At 36.2% G+C, this 16,615-nt stretch overlaps 2 protein-coding genes across 2 annotated transcripts; both read right to left on the reverse strand.

The window, feature by feature from the left end:
- Positions 1-5,161: 5,161 nt before the first annotated feature.
- Positions 5,162-7,107, reverse strand: LOC148914768 (tryptophan N-monooxygenase CYP79A68-like). The gene is made up of 2 exons (XM_089042935.1): positions 6,139-7,107; positions 5,162-5,794 (listed from the first exon to the last, which is right to left on the reverse strand). The coding sequence occupies exons 1-2, from the start codon at positions 7,105-7,107 to the stop codon at positions 5,162-5,164; spliced, it is 1,602 nt and encodes a 533-aa protein (XP_088899061.1).
- A 5,627-nt stretch (positions 7,108-12,734) lies between these two features.
- LOC148914769 (tryptophan N-monooxygenase CYP79A68-like) lies at positions 12,735-14,680 on the reverse strand. The gene is made up of 2 exons (XM_089042928.1): positions 13,712-14,680; positions 12,735-13,367 (listed from the first exon to the last, which is right to left on the reverse strand). The coding sequence occupies exons 1-2, from the start codon at positions 14,678-14,680 to the stop codon at positions 12,735-12,737; spliced, it is 1,602 nt and encodes a 533-aa protein (XP_088899054.1).
- Positions 14,681-16,615: the final 1,935 nt, after the last annotated feature.

The raw sequence follows: 16,615 nt of genomic DNA on the forward strand, positions 1-16,615 counted from the left end.
CTTGGCAGCTATTCTTGCTGGGATGATTTCTTCACATGAAAATGAGATTGATGATGCTTAACTTCACGTGGTCTTCATGCTTCCATCATGTTATCTATATTGTGTAGCTCTTCTTCTCCTAAGCTATTCTAGTATGTATTGTTGTTGTCTTCTGCTGAAATTTGTTCTGCTATCTGGTTATAGATTTCATAAAAAACTTTTGCTCCTGTCGTATTTAATCATGTATTCGTATGTGTCATTGGGTCTCTTGAATGTAGATTCTGAATATCCCTTGATAAACTTGGACTGGTACAAGAGGGTTAGACGATCATCATTGAATAGTTGTTGTTAAGCTATTATTGCTCCTCTATATTGTTGGATGTCTTGCTTAGGAGGCATTCCTGTTTGTGTTGATTCTGTTGGACTAAGCAATTCATTAAAAGAAATGATAATTCTATGTTGTGCTAAATCTGGGTAAATGTTATCTTTAAACCACTCTGGGGGTATACTAGTAAAATCTAATTTTACATTTTTCCAGAGAGGCAAATAAAAACTTATGACTTCTCTAAATTTTGGGGAGACTGAATCTAAATGCTCACTATTTTCAATATAAAGTTGTCCTAAATAACCATATTGTGCTAACAATGCTGGAATAACTACGATTATTTTTTGTTTATGCTCTAAATGCAATTCTCTATATTCAACCATGTTAAAACTAGCTAAGTGAAAAGTATAATGAGAACAGCTTTTGGTAATAATTTTGATGCCAGGGTGTGGATTACTTTTTAAATTGAAAAGAAAAGCTTGGATATAAAGCTGAAGAGATGTATTTTGCTCATACTCTAATTTAATTATATGACTCTTAACATCTGGTGGTAAAAATCTATACATTTCTCTAGCTAGAGTTTGGATATTTAGATTTTTGCTCAAGTGAAAATTCACTATTATGCTCAATTAAGGTGGGCTTATTAGCTTCTTTTTCTTGTAGAATTTGACATCTTAAATTAATGATTCTAAAATGCTTGACTAATATTGCATCATATTCCTTCTTTTGTTCTTCATGTTTTTCCTGCAAAAAAGAAAGTTGTTGTTTTGCTCTTCTACAATCATAATTATATGCTAAAAACTCTTGCTCAAGGGCTCTAATAAGTTTTTCATGCCCTCTTCTCATGCTTTCAGTATTAGTTCTAATATTCCAAAAGTTGTCTAAAAGAACTTTTTGTTTTTATGCTAATGATGCTTGAGTATGATACTTTAAAGCAGGGTTTCTAACTTCTTGTACGGAAATTCCATTATAAAAATAAGTGTTCACTATTGGTCTTGCTTGACTACTTATGCTTAATGGATTACCACCAAGTGATGGTGTACCATTATTTTTGCTGCCAGATGATGATGGTCCAAAATACTAAATACATGTTAATGAATAATACGGGATAAGATATCTGCTAAAGTATTATCCATACCTTTAATATGCTCAAATATCGGTCTAAATTCATTTCCTGTAATAGAATCAACAAAATTGACCCATCTTCGGGCTGCTTGTTTATTAGTAGTAATTTTATTATAATGAGAAAATGGATTTCATCTTCTCTTGGGATAGTGCACTTCTTCAAGTATATGAACACGTTGTTTCAGTTCAAGATTTGCTTAATAATCTTTGGGTTAATTTAAACAAACGTGAATGAGCTTGGGAGTGGGCGGGAATGAATCATATTTGGAATAGCTTAATAATTTTATAATTGAATAATTTAGTCCTCAAGATGATATGATGGAGTGAAGGTTTATTAAGTCTTTGTAGTTAATCATTGATTTTGTCTGATAAAACGTAAGTTTTGAAGATTCAGATTAATTATCACTAAATTTAATTAACAAGTTTTCATTATCCGTTGGTAATTCTGAATTTATGTGCTATTTATTGAGTTCATCAGGACGAAGGTTCTAAAGATATCCTTGTTATTTCTATTTCATATTGGAGACAACAAATCAAGTTGAGAGGAAAAATGTGAGGGTCATTTTTTGAAGAATTAAACTTAGTTTACCTAGACTGCAAATTGGTTCTTTTCATTGCTCATGACTCCATGAGTTTGACTACAGCTCTTCAGTTAACAGCATATAGAATATTGGTTTTGATCATTATTTCATCCTTCAATCATATTTCAATGAATTCAGATGCTGAAGAACTGTTCAACGAGTATAATGATCAATTTTCTCCGATATGAGTAGTGGAGTCAGTGCAAAACTATGAGGGACAGCGGCAGATCAGATCATGTATTGCAGATCATGTAGTGGAGTCAGGCTATACGTGACTATTTATTAAAATAAAAAAGAACCCGCCTAGGCGGCTGATTGTTCAAAAACTTGAATGGCGTTTTTTTTTTAAGTTTTCTTTTTTCCTGGCAGGTCTGGCATCTCTGCAAATACTCAAAAATGGAGATCATCCCTCCTGTTGGTGACACGAGATATGAATCATTCTTGGACAAGTCAAAGCACGACATAGCCTCTTCCTCAGGGTTGGTGCTGGGAAGGTCATTGTTCATCAGCCACTCCTTGGTTTCCATAAATTAGGGTGAACCTTGGGAGTTGCCTGCATTTAATCAATATCATCAAAATCAAATGACCAACTATCGCTTCGGTTTCAATTTCGAAAGGAAAGATAGGAGAAATCTAATAGGAAAGAATTATAAAACATGTCATTCTTTACCACTCCACTAGAATTAAGGTCCTGTGGCCATTTCCAGAGAAAATGAATGCCATTTGATGCTAACACCAAAATGGCATCACCTCCATTTGTGTAGACCAGCCTTGATATCTGAATTTCCAGAGACAAAACTAATGAGAAGCTGAGAAATTGCAATTGAGAATCAGTATTTTCCATTTTCATGAACAGTTATTCTCTTACCTAAATATTCAGTTTCATGTTTCTTTTGTTGTATTAATTGATTAGTTTAGTTACAAACTGAGTTGGTCTGGTTATCTGACCCAAAAGGAGTATGCTGCTTTCTGGGCTCCAATTGTTGAGTCATCTTATCTTTTGAATATTGGTTTTGATCATTATTTCATCCCTTTCAATCATATTTCAATGCATTCAGATGCTGAAGAAATGTTCACACAGACCCCAACCTCTCCCTCACCTCCTTCCTCTTCCAATCCTCCACCTCCTTCCCCAACAACCTTGCCCTCGCCGACTCACACACCGCTGAAACTCTAACCTTCCTCCAGCTGAAATCCCTAGTCTCCAAGCTCGCTCACGCCTTGCTCAACCTCAACATCAAGAAAACGACGTCGTCCTCATCTTCGCCCCAACTCCATCCACTTCCCCGTCTGCTTCTTCTCAATCGTCGCAATCGGTGCCATTGCGACCACCTGCAATCCTCAGTACACCGTCTCCGAGCTCTCAAGTCAAGTCAACGACTGTGACCCCAAGCTCGTCATCACCGTCTCCGAACTAAATAAAGTAAGAAAATTTTAGAAAGGAGATTTTAAGAGTATAGCCACGCGGCTATACTCTTTAAATAGAATATTTTAAACGTATAGTCGCCACTGTACCCTTTGAATATCATAATCTTGATTCATCTTTTTTAATTACTTTATTTAGTAGTTATGTTTTAATTACTATTTACTTAGTGAATAATTAGTATTTAAATATTTGATTAAATGGAAATAAATAATTACCATTTATTAAGTTAGTTAAAATATTTAATTATTCACTAAAGAAATAATAATTAAAACAGAATTACTGATGAAAGTAATTAAATAAGGGGACATTTTGGAAAAAGCAAAAGGAGAGAGAAAATTTTTAAAAGAAGCAAAAATGGACAAAAATGCCTTTATTTATTTTTAGATTTCCTAAGGAATCCAATACATTTGCATGTCTTTGATTTGAAAGTTGAGTGGTTTTTTTGTCTTTTTTGAAAAAGCTTTGGCTTTTTCCAAAAGTGAAAAAAAATTTATGTCTAAAACCTAAAAAACCTTTAAAAAGAACCTTTAAATAAGTCTGAGATATTATTTAATTACTAAAAAAAATTTAAAAAAATTTCTATTTTACGAAGTTTGGTCGGCACAAGTCTATTCAAAGCTTTGCTGGATTAGACTTGCCCGACGAAAGACGAAATTTCGTCGAGGAAGTCTAATTCGCAAATTTTGCTGGATAGACTCGTGCGAGGAATTTCGTCGGAGAGGTTTTCTGGCATTTTTTATGTTTTTTTTAATTTACTTTTATTTTTTGGCCAATGTTATGGAGGGTGTGTAAATCCTTACTAGGCTTTTATTTTAAAATACTAACCTTGCTCAGCCATGATGACAACTATAGAGGAACGTCTTCTCCTATGCAGCTCTTTAATTCTCTTTTCTTTAGATAGGGTGAGAGTGTTTTTAAGTACGTTTTGATGTAAGGGAAAGGACCCCTATATATACATGCATCACTTGAATGTCTTGCCTATCAAGAAGCTTTCGAGTGTTCTGTTTGCATTATACGGTTTGTTTCAATCCATATTATTGTAAGCTCTGTACAAGTGGTTATTCCAAAAGCTTGAGTTTTATTCCATAATCAATTAAAACACTCGAGTCCTTTTAGGATTAGAAGATCATATTTCCAGAACTAAGACAATAAATTGTCTTACAAGGTGCTCTAAATAGATGTAGATAAACAAAGAATCACAAGAATAATGTTCATGTTTAAAATATGTTGATAAGTGTCGGCATGGAACACAGTGTTATCATCACACACAATTTTGTATCTTAAATACCTTGGGAGATCTTGTTTTCTACCCGTTTCTCTTATCTTTCTCATCACATGATTAATCATGTGATGAGAGATATAGAGAAAAAGAAGCATGCAACATGTTACACTAGAGTTGCTCTACTATTTGTTGGTGATGGCAAATTGGCAATCAATATGCTTGGCTCCAATTTTAATTAATAGAATTCTGTAATGGATTGAATGATCCAGAGTCTAGTCAATTAATTTATCATATTTGCAATTTGATCGGCGACAATTTTCAGCTCATCCCATAAGATAGGCTTTTTATGTAAGCCTATACATTGCATTAGTCTTGGTATATTTTTCTTATACTCTGTTGAAATCTCCCACTTCCTTGAAGATGAAAACTATTCAAAGCACAAAGTTTTCCTTATTTTTATTTATCCATTCCCAGTTGGTAGATCTGACTACACTTGGGTGAAACTAAACCATGTAGAGAGAAGCAGGCAAGCGAGGTTTAGCATGTGCAAACAAAGGGTTGGCCTTGAAGAGGAGGGAGAGAGCCTCAGTGAGGTCAATCTTGTCCACATTGGGTGGCATGCTCCAAGTAAACCCTTGCAAAAGCCTTGCTAGGAGCATGACAGTTATGGTAGTCCCAATCCCACCCCCAATGCATCCTCTCCGTCCAGTAGAGAATGTAATGAACCTTAGGTCATGCTCTTGCAGATCCACTTGTTGATCAGCATCTCCTTTTAGATGTCGTTCCGGGTCGAATCTCAGCGGGTTTTCCCACACTTCCGGGTTGCGCCCGAGACCTAAGCGGCTTAGCAGAACACTGCTCCCTTTTGGGATGAAGTAGCCTGCTACTACAGCATCTGTGTTGGACACGTGGGGGACGTTGAATGATGTAATTGGATGCAGCCTAAGTGCTTCTCTTGCACAAGCCCTTACGTAAGGGAGCTTGGGGACATCAGACTCTTGAACAAGCCTCTGCTTTCCAACAACCCTATCTAGTTCTTCTTCTGCCTTTTTTAGCAGCTCAGGCTGGTTGAGCATTTCTGATAGAGCCCACTCTGCTGCATTGGACGGATTATCCACTGTTGCAAGCTGCAGTTCCTGATCACGCACAAGAACATGTATGTAAGTTGGTTTCTTACTTTGTCCATGAAAAATTCAGAAATAGGATCATCTGCTTTTCTTTTCAGCGCTCCTCGTGCTCAAGTTCAGCGTTTTGAGTTTAGAGTTTAGTATTCATAAGCACAACTTTAGCTCAATAAACATTGACAAATTAGAAAGCGGCTTGTAGCTCAAGTGATTAAAAGCATTTATCATGCAACGGAAGTCCTGTTTTGAATCTCTATTCCTTTTAATATCGCATGAATAAAAATAAACATAAAAACATCAACAAATTAAGGATCCATACTACTTGAAAAAATTAGGGGTAAGTAAGAATATCTCACCGTGATTTGAGCTTTGATTTCTTCACCTGACAATAAGGGCTGTCCATTTGCATCTTTGAGTGAAATGAAAACATCAAGCAGGTCCTCAGGCTCCTTCGTCCTTCCATCTCTCCATTCTTTCAACCTCTCATCTATAAGAGGGTCTTGATATTGCTTGATGATCTTCAAAGCACCCCTCACCTTTTTCTCATGGTCACTTATGTCAAACACTCTCAGCCATGGAAGATAATCCGATACGCAGAAAGCGTACAGATGCAAGAGTATAGTCAAAAGTGCAGAGACGTGTTGCTCTTCTTCAAAGCCAGGCCCTCTGTCCTTTCTACCTTTGCCAAAGTACCTCGTGTTGAAAATCATCCTTCTCATCACATTTCCTGTGTAAAATTGAGCTGCAGTTCTCACATTCACCACCGAACCGTTTGGATTGGACGAGCACTGATTGTATAGGAACTTAACAAGGTTATCAGCTTCTTCGTTTCTCTTACCAAGTAGCCATTGAACCCTAGAATGATTGAACACGTCAGCAATCAAAACTTTTCTCATTTTTTTCCACTGGCCTCCCCAAGGCACAACAGCTGTGGTCAGGAACCCACTGCTTAAAATATCAGTTGCCATTGTGACAGGTCTTGATGCAAAAACTGCATCATTTTTCTTCAAAAACTCCCTGGCAATTTCTGGTGAAGTTACTGGGATGACATGAACATTTCCTAGGCGTATGCAGGCAATGTCAGTGTTGAGTTTTTTCATGAGGCTGTGGATCCATCTGTGTGCTGGCCTGTTCCTCCACATTTCCGGCAAACAACCCACAATTGGCCATGGGCTTGGCCCTGGAGGGAGAGGCACGACTGGGACGCTGTTTTTGTTGTGGGTTTTGAGTATGAATTTGACAAGAAACATAAAAATAGTGAAAGCAAGGGAAAGAGCAATTGGAGACGTGACTTCAGAATCAAAGAACAAACAAGGCAATGACATCTCAAACCCTAGTGATTAATGTGCTGCTGCTGAGCTTGTTATTGCAATGTTCTTGTTATATAAAGTGCTTTGGGCTTTCTGTGTTTGGTGTGAATCGGGCTCTTAAAGACATGACTGCTCGACAGAAAATTGCGTGTTGGAATTGGCTCAAATTGTACCCACATGTAACTTGCAAAAACTTGCAAATCACGCGGCCAAAGGAGGAGGTTAATGGCCACCGACTTTCAACAATTTCAGTTTCCATTTTTCTCTTCCTTTGGCCACGTGATTTGCAAGTTTGGCGTGAGATTTTGGAAAAGGCCAAAGGTTAGAGAAGCATTCTAGCAAAAGACAAAATATTTTAATTTTGGACAATAATTCCCCTATGTAGTCTTGGATTGCCTAATGAATCCTTTTGCTTTTGCTAGCCGTATGAAACCAAAATATTTCTTCTTTTCAACTAATGTGTATGGAGCCAAATAGCTTGGCAGCTATTCTTGCTGGGATGATTTCTTCACATGAAAATGAGATTGATGATGCTTAACTTCACGTGGTCTTCATGCTTCCATCATGTTATCTATATTGTGTAGCTCTTCTTCTCCTAAGCTATTCTAGTATGTATTGTTGTTGTCTTCTGCTGAAATTTGTTCTGCTATCTGGTTATAGATTTCATAAAAAACTTTTGCTCCTGTCGTATTTAATCATGTATTCGTATGTGTCATTGGGTCTCTTGAATGTAGATTCTGAATATCCCTTGATAAACTTGGACTGGTACAAGAGGGTTAGACGATCATCATTGAATAGTTGTTGTTAAGCTATTATTGCTCCTCTATATTGTTGGATGTCTTGCTTAGGAGGCATTCCTGTTTGTGTTGATTCTGTTGGACTAAGCAATTCATTAAAAGAAATGATAATTCTATGTTGTGCTAAATCTGGGTAAATGTTATCTTTAAACCACTCTGGGGGTATACTAGTAAAATCTAATTTTACATTTTTCCAGAGAGGCAAATAAAAACTTATGACTTCTCTAAATTTTGGGGAGACTGAATCTAAATGCTCACTATTTTCAATATAAAGTTGTCCTAAATAACCATATTGTGCTAACAATGCTGGAATAACTACGATTATTTTTTGTTTATGCTCTAAATGCAATTCTCTATATTCAACCATGTTAAAACTAGCTAAGTGAAAAGTATAATGAGAACAGCTTTTGGTAATAATTTTGATGCCAGGGTGTGGATTACTTTTTAAATTGAAAAGAAAAGCTTGGATATAAAGCTGAAGAGATGTATTTTGCTCATACTCTAATTTAATTATATGACTCTTAACATCTAGTGGTAAAAATCTATACATTTCTCTAGCTAGAGTTTGGATATTTAGATTTTTGCTCAAGTGAAAATTCACTATTATGCTCAATTAAGGTGGGCTTATTAGCTTCTTTTTCTTGTAGAATTTGACATCTTAAATTAATGATTCTAAAATGCTTGACTAATATTGCATCATATTCCTTCTTTTGTTCTTCATGTTTTTCCTGCAAAAAAGAAAGTTGTTGTTTTGCTCTTCTACAATCATAATTATATGCTAAAAACTCTTGCTCAAGGGCTCTAATAAGTTTTTCATGCCCTCTTCTCATGCTTTCAGTATTAGTTCTAATATTCCAAAAGTTGTCTAAAAGAACTTTTTGTTTTTATGCTAATGATGCTTGAGTATGATACTTTAAAGCAGGGTTTCTAACTTCTTGTACGGAAATTCCATTATAAAAATAAGTGTTCACTATTGGTCTTGCTTGACTACTTATGCTTAATGGATTACCACCAAGTGATGGTGTACCATTATTTTTGCTGCCAGATGATGATGGTCCAAAATACTAAATACATGTTAATGAATAATACGGGATAAGATATCTGCTAAAGTATTATCCATACCTTTAATATGCTCAAATATCGGTCTAAATTCATTTCCTGTAATAGAATCAACAAAATTGACCCATCTTCGGGCTGCTTGTTTATTAGTAGTAATTTTATTATAATGAGAAAATGGATTTCATCTTCTCTTGGGATAGTGCACTTCTTCAAGTATATGAACACGTTGTTTCAGTTCAAGATTTGCTTAATAATCTTTGGGTTAATTTAAACAAACGTGAATGAGCTTGGGAGTGGGCGGGAATGAATCATATTTGGAATAGCTTAATAATTTTATAATTGAATAATTTAGTCCTCAAGATGATATGATGGAGTGAAGGTTTATTAAGTCTTTGTAGTTAATCATTGATTTTGTCTGATAAAACGTAAGTTTTGAAGATTCAGATTAATTATCACTAAATTTAATTAACAAGTTTTCATTATCCGTTGGTAATTCTGAATTTATGTGCTATTTATTGAGTTCATCAGGACGAAGGTTCTAAAGATATCCTTGTTATTTCTATTTCATATTGGAGACAACAAATCAAGTTGAGAGGAAAAATGTGAGGGTCATTTTTTGAAGAATTAAACTTAGTTTACCTAGACTGCAAATTGGTTCTTTTCATTGCTCATGACTCCATGAGTTTGACTACAGCTCTTCAGTTAACAGCATATAGAATATTGGTTTTGATCATTATTTCATCCTTCAATCATATTTCAATGAATTCAGATGCTGAAGAACTGTTCAACGAGTATAATGATCAATTTTCTCCGATATGAGTAGTGGAGTCAGTGCAAAACTATGAGGGACAGCGGCAGATCAGATCATGTATTGCAGATCATGTAGTGGAGTCAGGCTATACGTGACTATTTATTAAAATAAAAAAGAACCCGCCTAGGCGGCTGATTGTTCAAAAACTTGAATGGCGTTTTTTTTTTAAGTTTTCTTTTTTCCTGGCAGGTCTGGCATCTCTGCAAATACTCAAAAATGGAGATCATCCCTCCTGTTGGTGACACGAGATATGAATCATTCTTGGACAAGTCAAAGCACGACATAGCCTCTTCCTCAGGGTTGGTGCTGGGAAGGTCATTGTTCATCAGCCACTCCTTGGTTTCCATAAATTAGGGTGAACCTTGGGAGTTGCCTGCATTTAATCAATATCATCAAAATCAAATGACCAACTATCGCTTCGGTTTCAATTTCGAAAGGAAAGATAGGAGAAATCTAATAGGAAAGAATTATAAAACATGTCATTCTTTACCACTCCACTAGAATTAAGGTCCTGTGGCCATTTCCAGAGAAAATGAATGCCATTTGATGCTAACACCAAAATGGCATCACCTCCATTTGTGTAGACCAGCCTTGATATCTGAATTTCCAGAGACAAAACTAATGAGAAGCTGAGAAATTGCAATTGAGAATCAGTATTTTCCATTTTCATGAACAGTTATTCTCTTACCTAAATATTCAGTTTCATGTTTCTTTTGTTGTATTAATTGATTAGTTTAGTTACAAACTGAGTTGGTCTGGTTATCTGACCCAAAAGGAGTATGCTGCTTTCTGGGGCTCCAATTGTTGAGTCATCTTATCTTTTGAATATTGGTTTTGATCATTATTTCATCCCTTTCAATCATATTTCAATGCATTCAGATGCTGAAGAAATGTTCACACAGACCCCAACCTCTCCCTCACCTCCTTCCTCTTCCAATCCTCCACCTCCTTCCCCAACAACCTTGCCCTCGCCGACTCACACACCGCTGAAACTCTAACCTTCCTCCAGCTGAAATCCCTAGTCTCCAAGCTCGCTCACGCCTTGCTCAACCTCAACATCAAGAAAAACGACGTCGTCCTCATCTTCGCCCCAACTCCATCCACTTCCCGTGCGCTTCTTCTCAATCGTCGCAATCGGTGCCATTGCGACCACCTGCAATCCTCAAGTACACCGTCTCCGAGCTCTCAAGTCAAGTCAACGACTGTGACCCCAAGCTCGTCATCACCGTCTCGAACTAAATAAAGTAAGAAAATTTTAGAAAGGAGATTTTAAGAGTATAGCCATGGCTATACTCTTTAAATAGAATATTTTAAGCGTATAGTCGCCACTGTACCCTTTGAATATCATAATCTTGATTCATCTTTTTAATTACTTTATTTAGTAGTTATGTTTTAATTACTATTTACTTAGTGAATAATTAGTATTTAAATATTTGATTAAATGGAAATAAATAATTACCATTTATTAAGTTAGTTAAAATATTTAATTATTCACTAAAGAAATAATAATTAAAACAGAATTACTGATGAAAGTAATTAAATAAGGGGACATTTTGGAAAAAGCAAAAGGAGAGAGAAAATTTTTAAAAGAAGCAAAAATGGACAAAAATGCCTTTATTTATTTTTAGATTTCCTAAGGAATCCAATACATTTGCATGTCTTTGATTTGAAAGTTGAGTGGTTTTTTTGTCTTTTTTGAAAAAGCTTTGGCTTTTTCCAAAAGTGAAAAAAAATTTATGTCTAAAACCTAAAAAACCTTTAAAAAGAACCTTTAAATAAGTCTGAGATATTATTTAATTACTAAAAAAAATTTAAAAAAATTTCTATTTTACGAAGTTTGGTCGGCACAAGTCTATTCCGCAAAGCTTTGCTGGATTAGACTTGCCTCGATTTAAAGACGAAATTTCGTCGAGGGAAGTCTAATTCGCAAATTTTCTTTGGGATAGACTGTCGAGGAATTTCGTCGGAGAGGTTTTCTGGCATTTTTTATGTTTTTTTTAATTTACTTTTATTTTTTGGCCAATGTTATGGAGGGTGTGTAAATCCTTACTAGGCTTTTATTTTAAAATACTAACCTTGCTCAGCCATGATGACAACTATAGAGGAACGTCTTCTCCTATGCAGCTCTTTAATTCTCTTTTCTTTAGATAGGGTGAGAGTGTTTTTAAGTACGTTTTGATGTAAGGGAAAGGACCCCTATATATACATGCATCACTTGAATGTCTTGCCTATCAAGAAGCTTTCGAGTGTTCTGTTTGCATTATACGGTTTGTTTCAATCCATATTATTGTAAGCTCTGTACAAGTGGTTATTCCAAAAGCTTGAGTTTTATTCCATAATCAATTAAAACACTCGAGTCCTTTTAGGATTAGAAGATCATATTTCCAGAACTAAGACAATAAATTGTCTTACAAGGTGCTCTAAATAGATGTAGATAAACAAAGAATCACAAGAATAATGTTCATGTTTAAAATATGTTGATAAGTGTCGGCATGGAACACAGTGTTATCATCACACACAATTTTGTATCTTAAATACCTTGGGAGATCTTGTTTTCTACCCGTTTCTCTTATCTTTCTCATCACATGATTAATCATGTGATGAGAGATATAGAGAAAAAGAAGCATGCAACATGTTACACTAGAGTTGCTCTACTATTTGTTGGTGATGGCAAATTGGCAATCAATATGCTTGGCTCCAATTTTAATTAATAGAATTCTGTAATGGATTGAATGATCCAGAGTCTAGTCAATTAATTTATCATATTTGCAATTTGATCGGCGACAATTTTCAGCTCATCCCATAAGATAGGCTTTTTATGTAAGCCTATACATTGCATTAGTCTTGGTATATTTTTCTTATACTCTGTTGAAATCTCCCACTTCCTTGAAGATGAAAACTATTCAAAGCACAAAGTTTTCCTTATTTTTATTTATCCATTCCCAGTTGGTAGATCTGACTACACTTGGGTGAAACTAAACCATGTAGAGAGAAGCAGGCAAGCGAGGTTTAGCATGTGCAAACAAAGGGTTGGCCTTGAAGAGGAGGGAGAGAGCCTCAGTGAGGTCAATCTTGTCCACATTGGGTGGCATGCTCCAAGTAAACCCTTGCAAAAGCCTTGCTAGGAGCATGACAGTTATGGTAGTCCCAATCCCACCCCCAATGCATCCTCTCCGTCCAGTAGAGAATGTAATGAACCTTAGGTCATGCTCTTGCAGATCCACTTGTTGATCAGCATCTCCTTTTAGATGTCGTTCCGGGTCGAATCTCAGCGGGTTTTCCCACACTTCCGGGTTGCGCCCGAGACCTAAGCGGCTTAGCAGAACACTGCTCCCTTTTGGGATGAAGTAGCCTGCTACTACAGCATCTGTGTTGGACACGTGGGGGACGTTGAATGATGTAATTGGATGCAGCCTAAGTGCTTCTCTTGCACAAGCCCTTACGTAAGGGAGCTTGGGGACATCAGACTCTTGAACAAGCCTCTGCTTTCCAACAACCCTATCTAGTTCTTCTTCTGCCTTTTTTAGCAGCTCAGGCTGGTTGAGCATTTCTGATAGAGCCCACTCTGCTGCATTGGACGGATTATCCACTGTTGCAAGCTGCAGTTCCTGATCACGCACAAGAACATGTATGTAAGTTGGTTTCTTACTTTGTCCATGAAAAATTCAGAAATAGGATCATCTGCTTTTCTTTTCAGCGCTCCTCGTGCTCAAGTTCAGCGTTTTGAGTTTAGAGTTTAGTATTCATAAGCACAACTTTAGCTCAATAAACATTGACAAATTAGAAAGCGGCTTGTAGCTCAAGTGATTAAAAGCATTTATCATGCAACGGAAGTCCTGTTTTGAATCTCTATTCCTTTTAATATCGCATGAATAAAAATAAACATAAAAACATCAACAAATTAAGGATCCATACTACTTGAAAAAATTAGGGGTAAGTAAGAATATCTCACCGTGATTTGAGCTTTGATTTCTTCACCTGACAATAAGGGCTGTCCATTTGCATCTTTGAGTGAAATGAAAACATCAAGCAGGTCCTCAGGCTCCTTCGTCCTTCCATCTCTCCATTCTTTCAACCTCTCATCTATAAGAGGGTCTTGATATTGCTTGATGATCTTCAAAGCACCCCTCACCTTTTTCTCATGGTCACTTATGTCAAACACTCTCAGCCATGGAAGATAATCCGATACGCAGAAAGCGTACAGATGCAAGAGTATAGTCAAAAGTGCAGAGACGTGTTGCTCTTCTTCAAAGCCAGGCCCTCTGTCCTTTCTACCTTTGCCAAAGTACCTCGTGTTGAAAATCATCCTTCTCATCACATTTCCTGTGTAAAATTGAGCTGCAGTTCTCACATTCACCACCGAACCGTTTGGATTGGACGAGCACTGATTGTATAGGAACTTAACAAGGTTATCAGCTTCTTCGTTTCTCTTACCAAGTAGCCATTGAACCCTAGAATGATTGAACACGTCAGCAATCAAAACTTTTCTCATTTTTTTCCACTGGCCTCCCCAAGGCACAACAGCTGTGGTCAGGAACCCACTGCTTAAAATATCAGTTGCCATTGTGACAGGTCTTGATGCAAAAACTGCATCATTTTTCTTCAAAAACTCCCTGGCAATTTCTGGTGAAGTTACTGGGATGACATGAACATTTCCTAGGCGTATGCAGGCAATGTCAGTGTTGAGTTTTTTCATGAGGCTGTGGATCCATCTGTGTGCTGGCCTGTTCCTCCACATTTCCGGCAAACAACCCACAATTGGCCATGGGCTTGGCCCTGGAGGGAGAGGCACGACTGGGACGCTGTTTTTGTTGTGGGTTTTGAGTATGAATTTGACAAGAAACATAAAAATAGTGAAAGCAAGGGAAAGAGCAATTGGAGACGTGACTTCAGAATCAAAGAACAAACAAGGCAATGACATCTCAAACCCTAGTGATTAATGTGCTGCTGCTGAGCTTGTTATTGCAATGTTCTTGTTATATAAAGTGCTTTGGGCTTTCTGTGTTTGGTGTGAATCGGGCTCTTAAAGACATGACTGCTCGACAGAAAATTGCGTGTTGGAATTGGCTCAAATTGTACCCACATGTAACTTGCAAAAACTTGCAAATCACGCGGCCAAAGGAGGAGGTTAATGGCCACCGACTTTCAACAATTTCAGTTTCCATTTTTCTCTTCCTTTGGCCACGTGATTTGCAAGTTTGGCGTGAGATTTTGGAAAAGGCCAAAGGTTAGAGAAGCATTCTAGCAAAAGACAAAATATTTTAATTTTGGACAATAATTCCCCTATGTAGTCTTGGATTGCCTAATGAATCCTTTTGCTTTTGCTAGCCGTATGAAACCAAAATATTTCTTCTTTTCAACTAATGTGTATGGAGCCAAATAGCTTGGCAGCTATTCTTGCTGGGATGATTTCTTCACATGAAAATGAGATTGATGATGCTTAACTTCACGTGGTCTTCATGCTTCCATCATGTTATCTATATTGTGTAGCTCTTCTTCTCCTAAGCTATTCTAGTATGTATTGTTGTTGTCTTCTGCTGAAATTTGTTCTGCTATCTGGTTATAGATTTCATAAAAAACTTTTGCTCCTGTCGTATTTAATCATGTATTCGTATGTGTCATTGGGTCTCTTGAATGTAGATTCTGAATATCCCTTGATAAACTTGGACTGGTACAAGAGGGTTAGACGATCATCATTGAATAGTTGTTGTTAAGCTATTATTGCTCCTCTATATTGTTGGATGTCTTGCTTAGGAGGCATTCCTGTTTGTGTTGATTCTGTTGGACTAAGCAATTCATTAAAAGAAATGATAATTCTATGTTGTGCTAAATCTGGGTAAATGTTATCTTTAAACCACTCTGGGGGTATACTAGTAAAATCTAATTTTACATTTTTCCAGAGAGGCAAATAAAAACTTATGACTTCTCTAAATTTTGGGGAGACTGAATCTAAATGCTCACTATTTTCAATATAAAGTTGTCCTAAATAACCATATTGTGCTAACAATGCTGGAATAACTACGATTATTTTTTGTTTATGCTCTAAATGCAATTCTCTATATTCAACCATGTTAAAACTAGCTAAGTGAAAAGTATAATGAGAACAGCTTTTGGTAATAATTTTGATGCCAGGGTGTGGATTACTTTTTAAATTGAAAAGAAAAGCTTGGATATAAAGCTGAAGAGATGTATTTTGCTCATACTCTAATTTAATTATATGACTCTTAACATCTGGTGGTAAAAATCTATACATTTCTCTAGCTAGAGTTTGGATATTTAGATTTTTGCTCAAGTGAAAATTCACTATTATGCTCAATTAAGGTGGGCTTATTAGCTTCTTTTTCTTGTAGAATTTGACATCTTAAATTAATGATTCTAAAATGCTTGACTAATATTGCATCATATTCCTTCTTTTGTTCTTCATGTTTTTCCTGCAAAAAAGAAAGTTGTTGTTTTGCTCTTCTACAATCATAATTATATGCTAAAAACTCTTGCTCAAGGGCTCTAATAAGTTTTTCATGCCCTCTTCTCATGCTTTCAGTATTAGTTCTAATATTCCAAAAGTTGTCTAAAAGAACTTTTTGTTTTTATGCTAATGATGCTTGAGTATGATACTTTAAAGCAGGGTTTCTAACTTCTTGTACGGAAATTCCATTATAAAAATAAGTGTTCACTATTGGTCTTGCTTGACTACTTATGCTTAATGGATTACCACCAAGTGATGGTGTACCATTATTTTTGCTGCCAGATGATGATGGTCCAAAATACTAAATACATGTTAATGAATAATACGGGATAAGATATCTGCTAAAGTATTATCCATACCTTTAATATGCTCAAATATCGGTCTAAATTC

The sequence above is a fragment of the Prunus mume genome, linkage group LG8 (genome assembly GCF_029339155.1).
Source record: "Prunus mume cultivar Tortuosa linkage group LG8, ASM2933915v1, whole genome shotgun sequence".
Lineage (NCBI taxonomy): Eukaryota > Viridiplantae > Streptophyta > Magnoliopsida > Rosales > Rosaceae > Prunus > Prunus mume.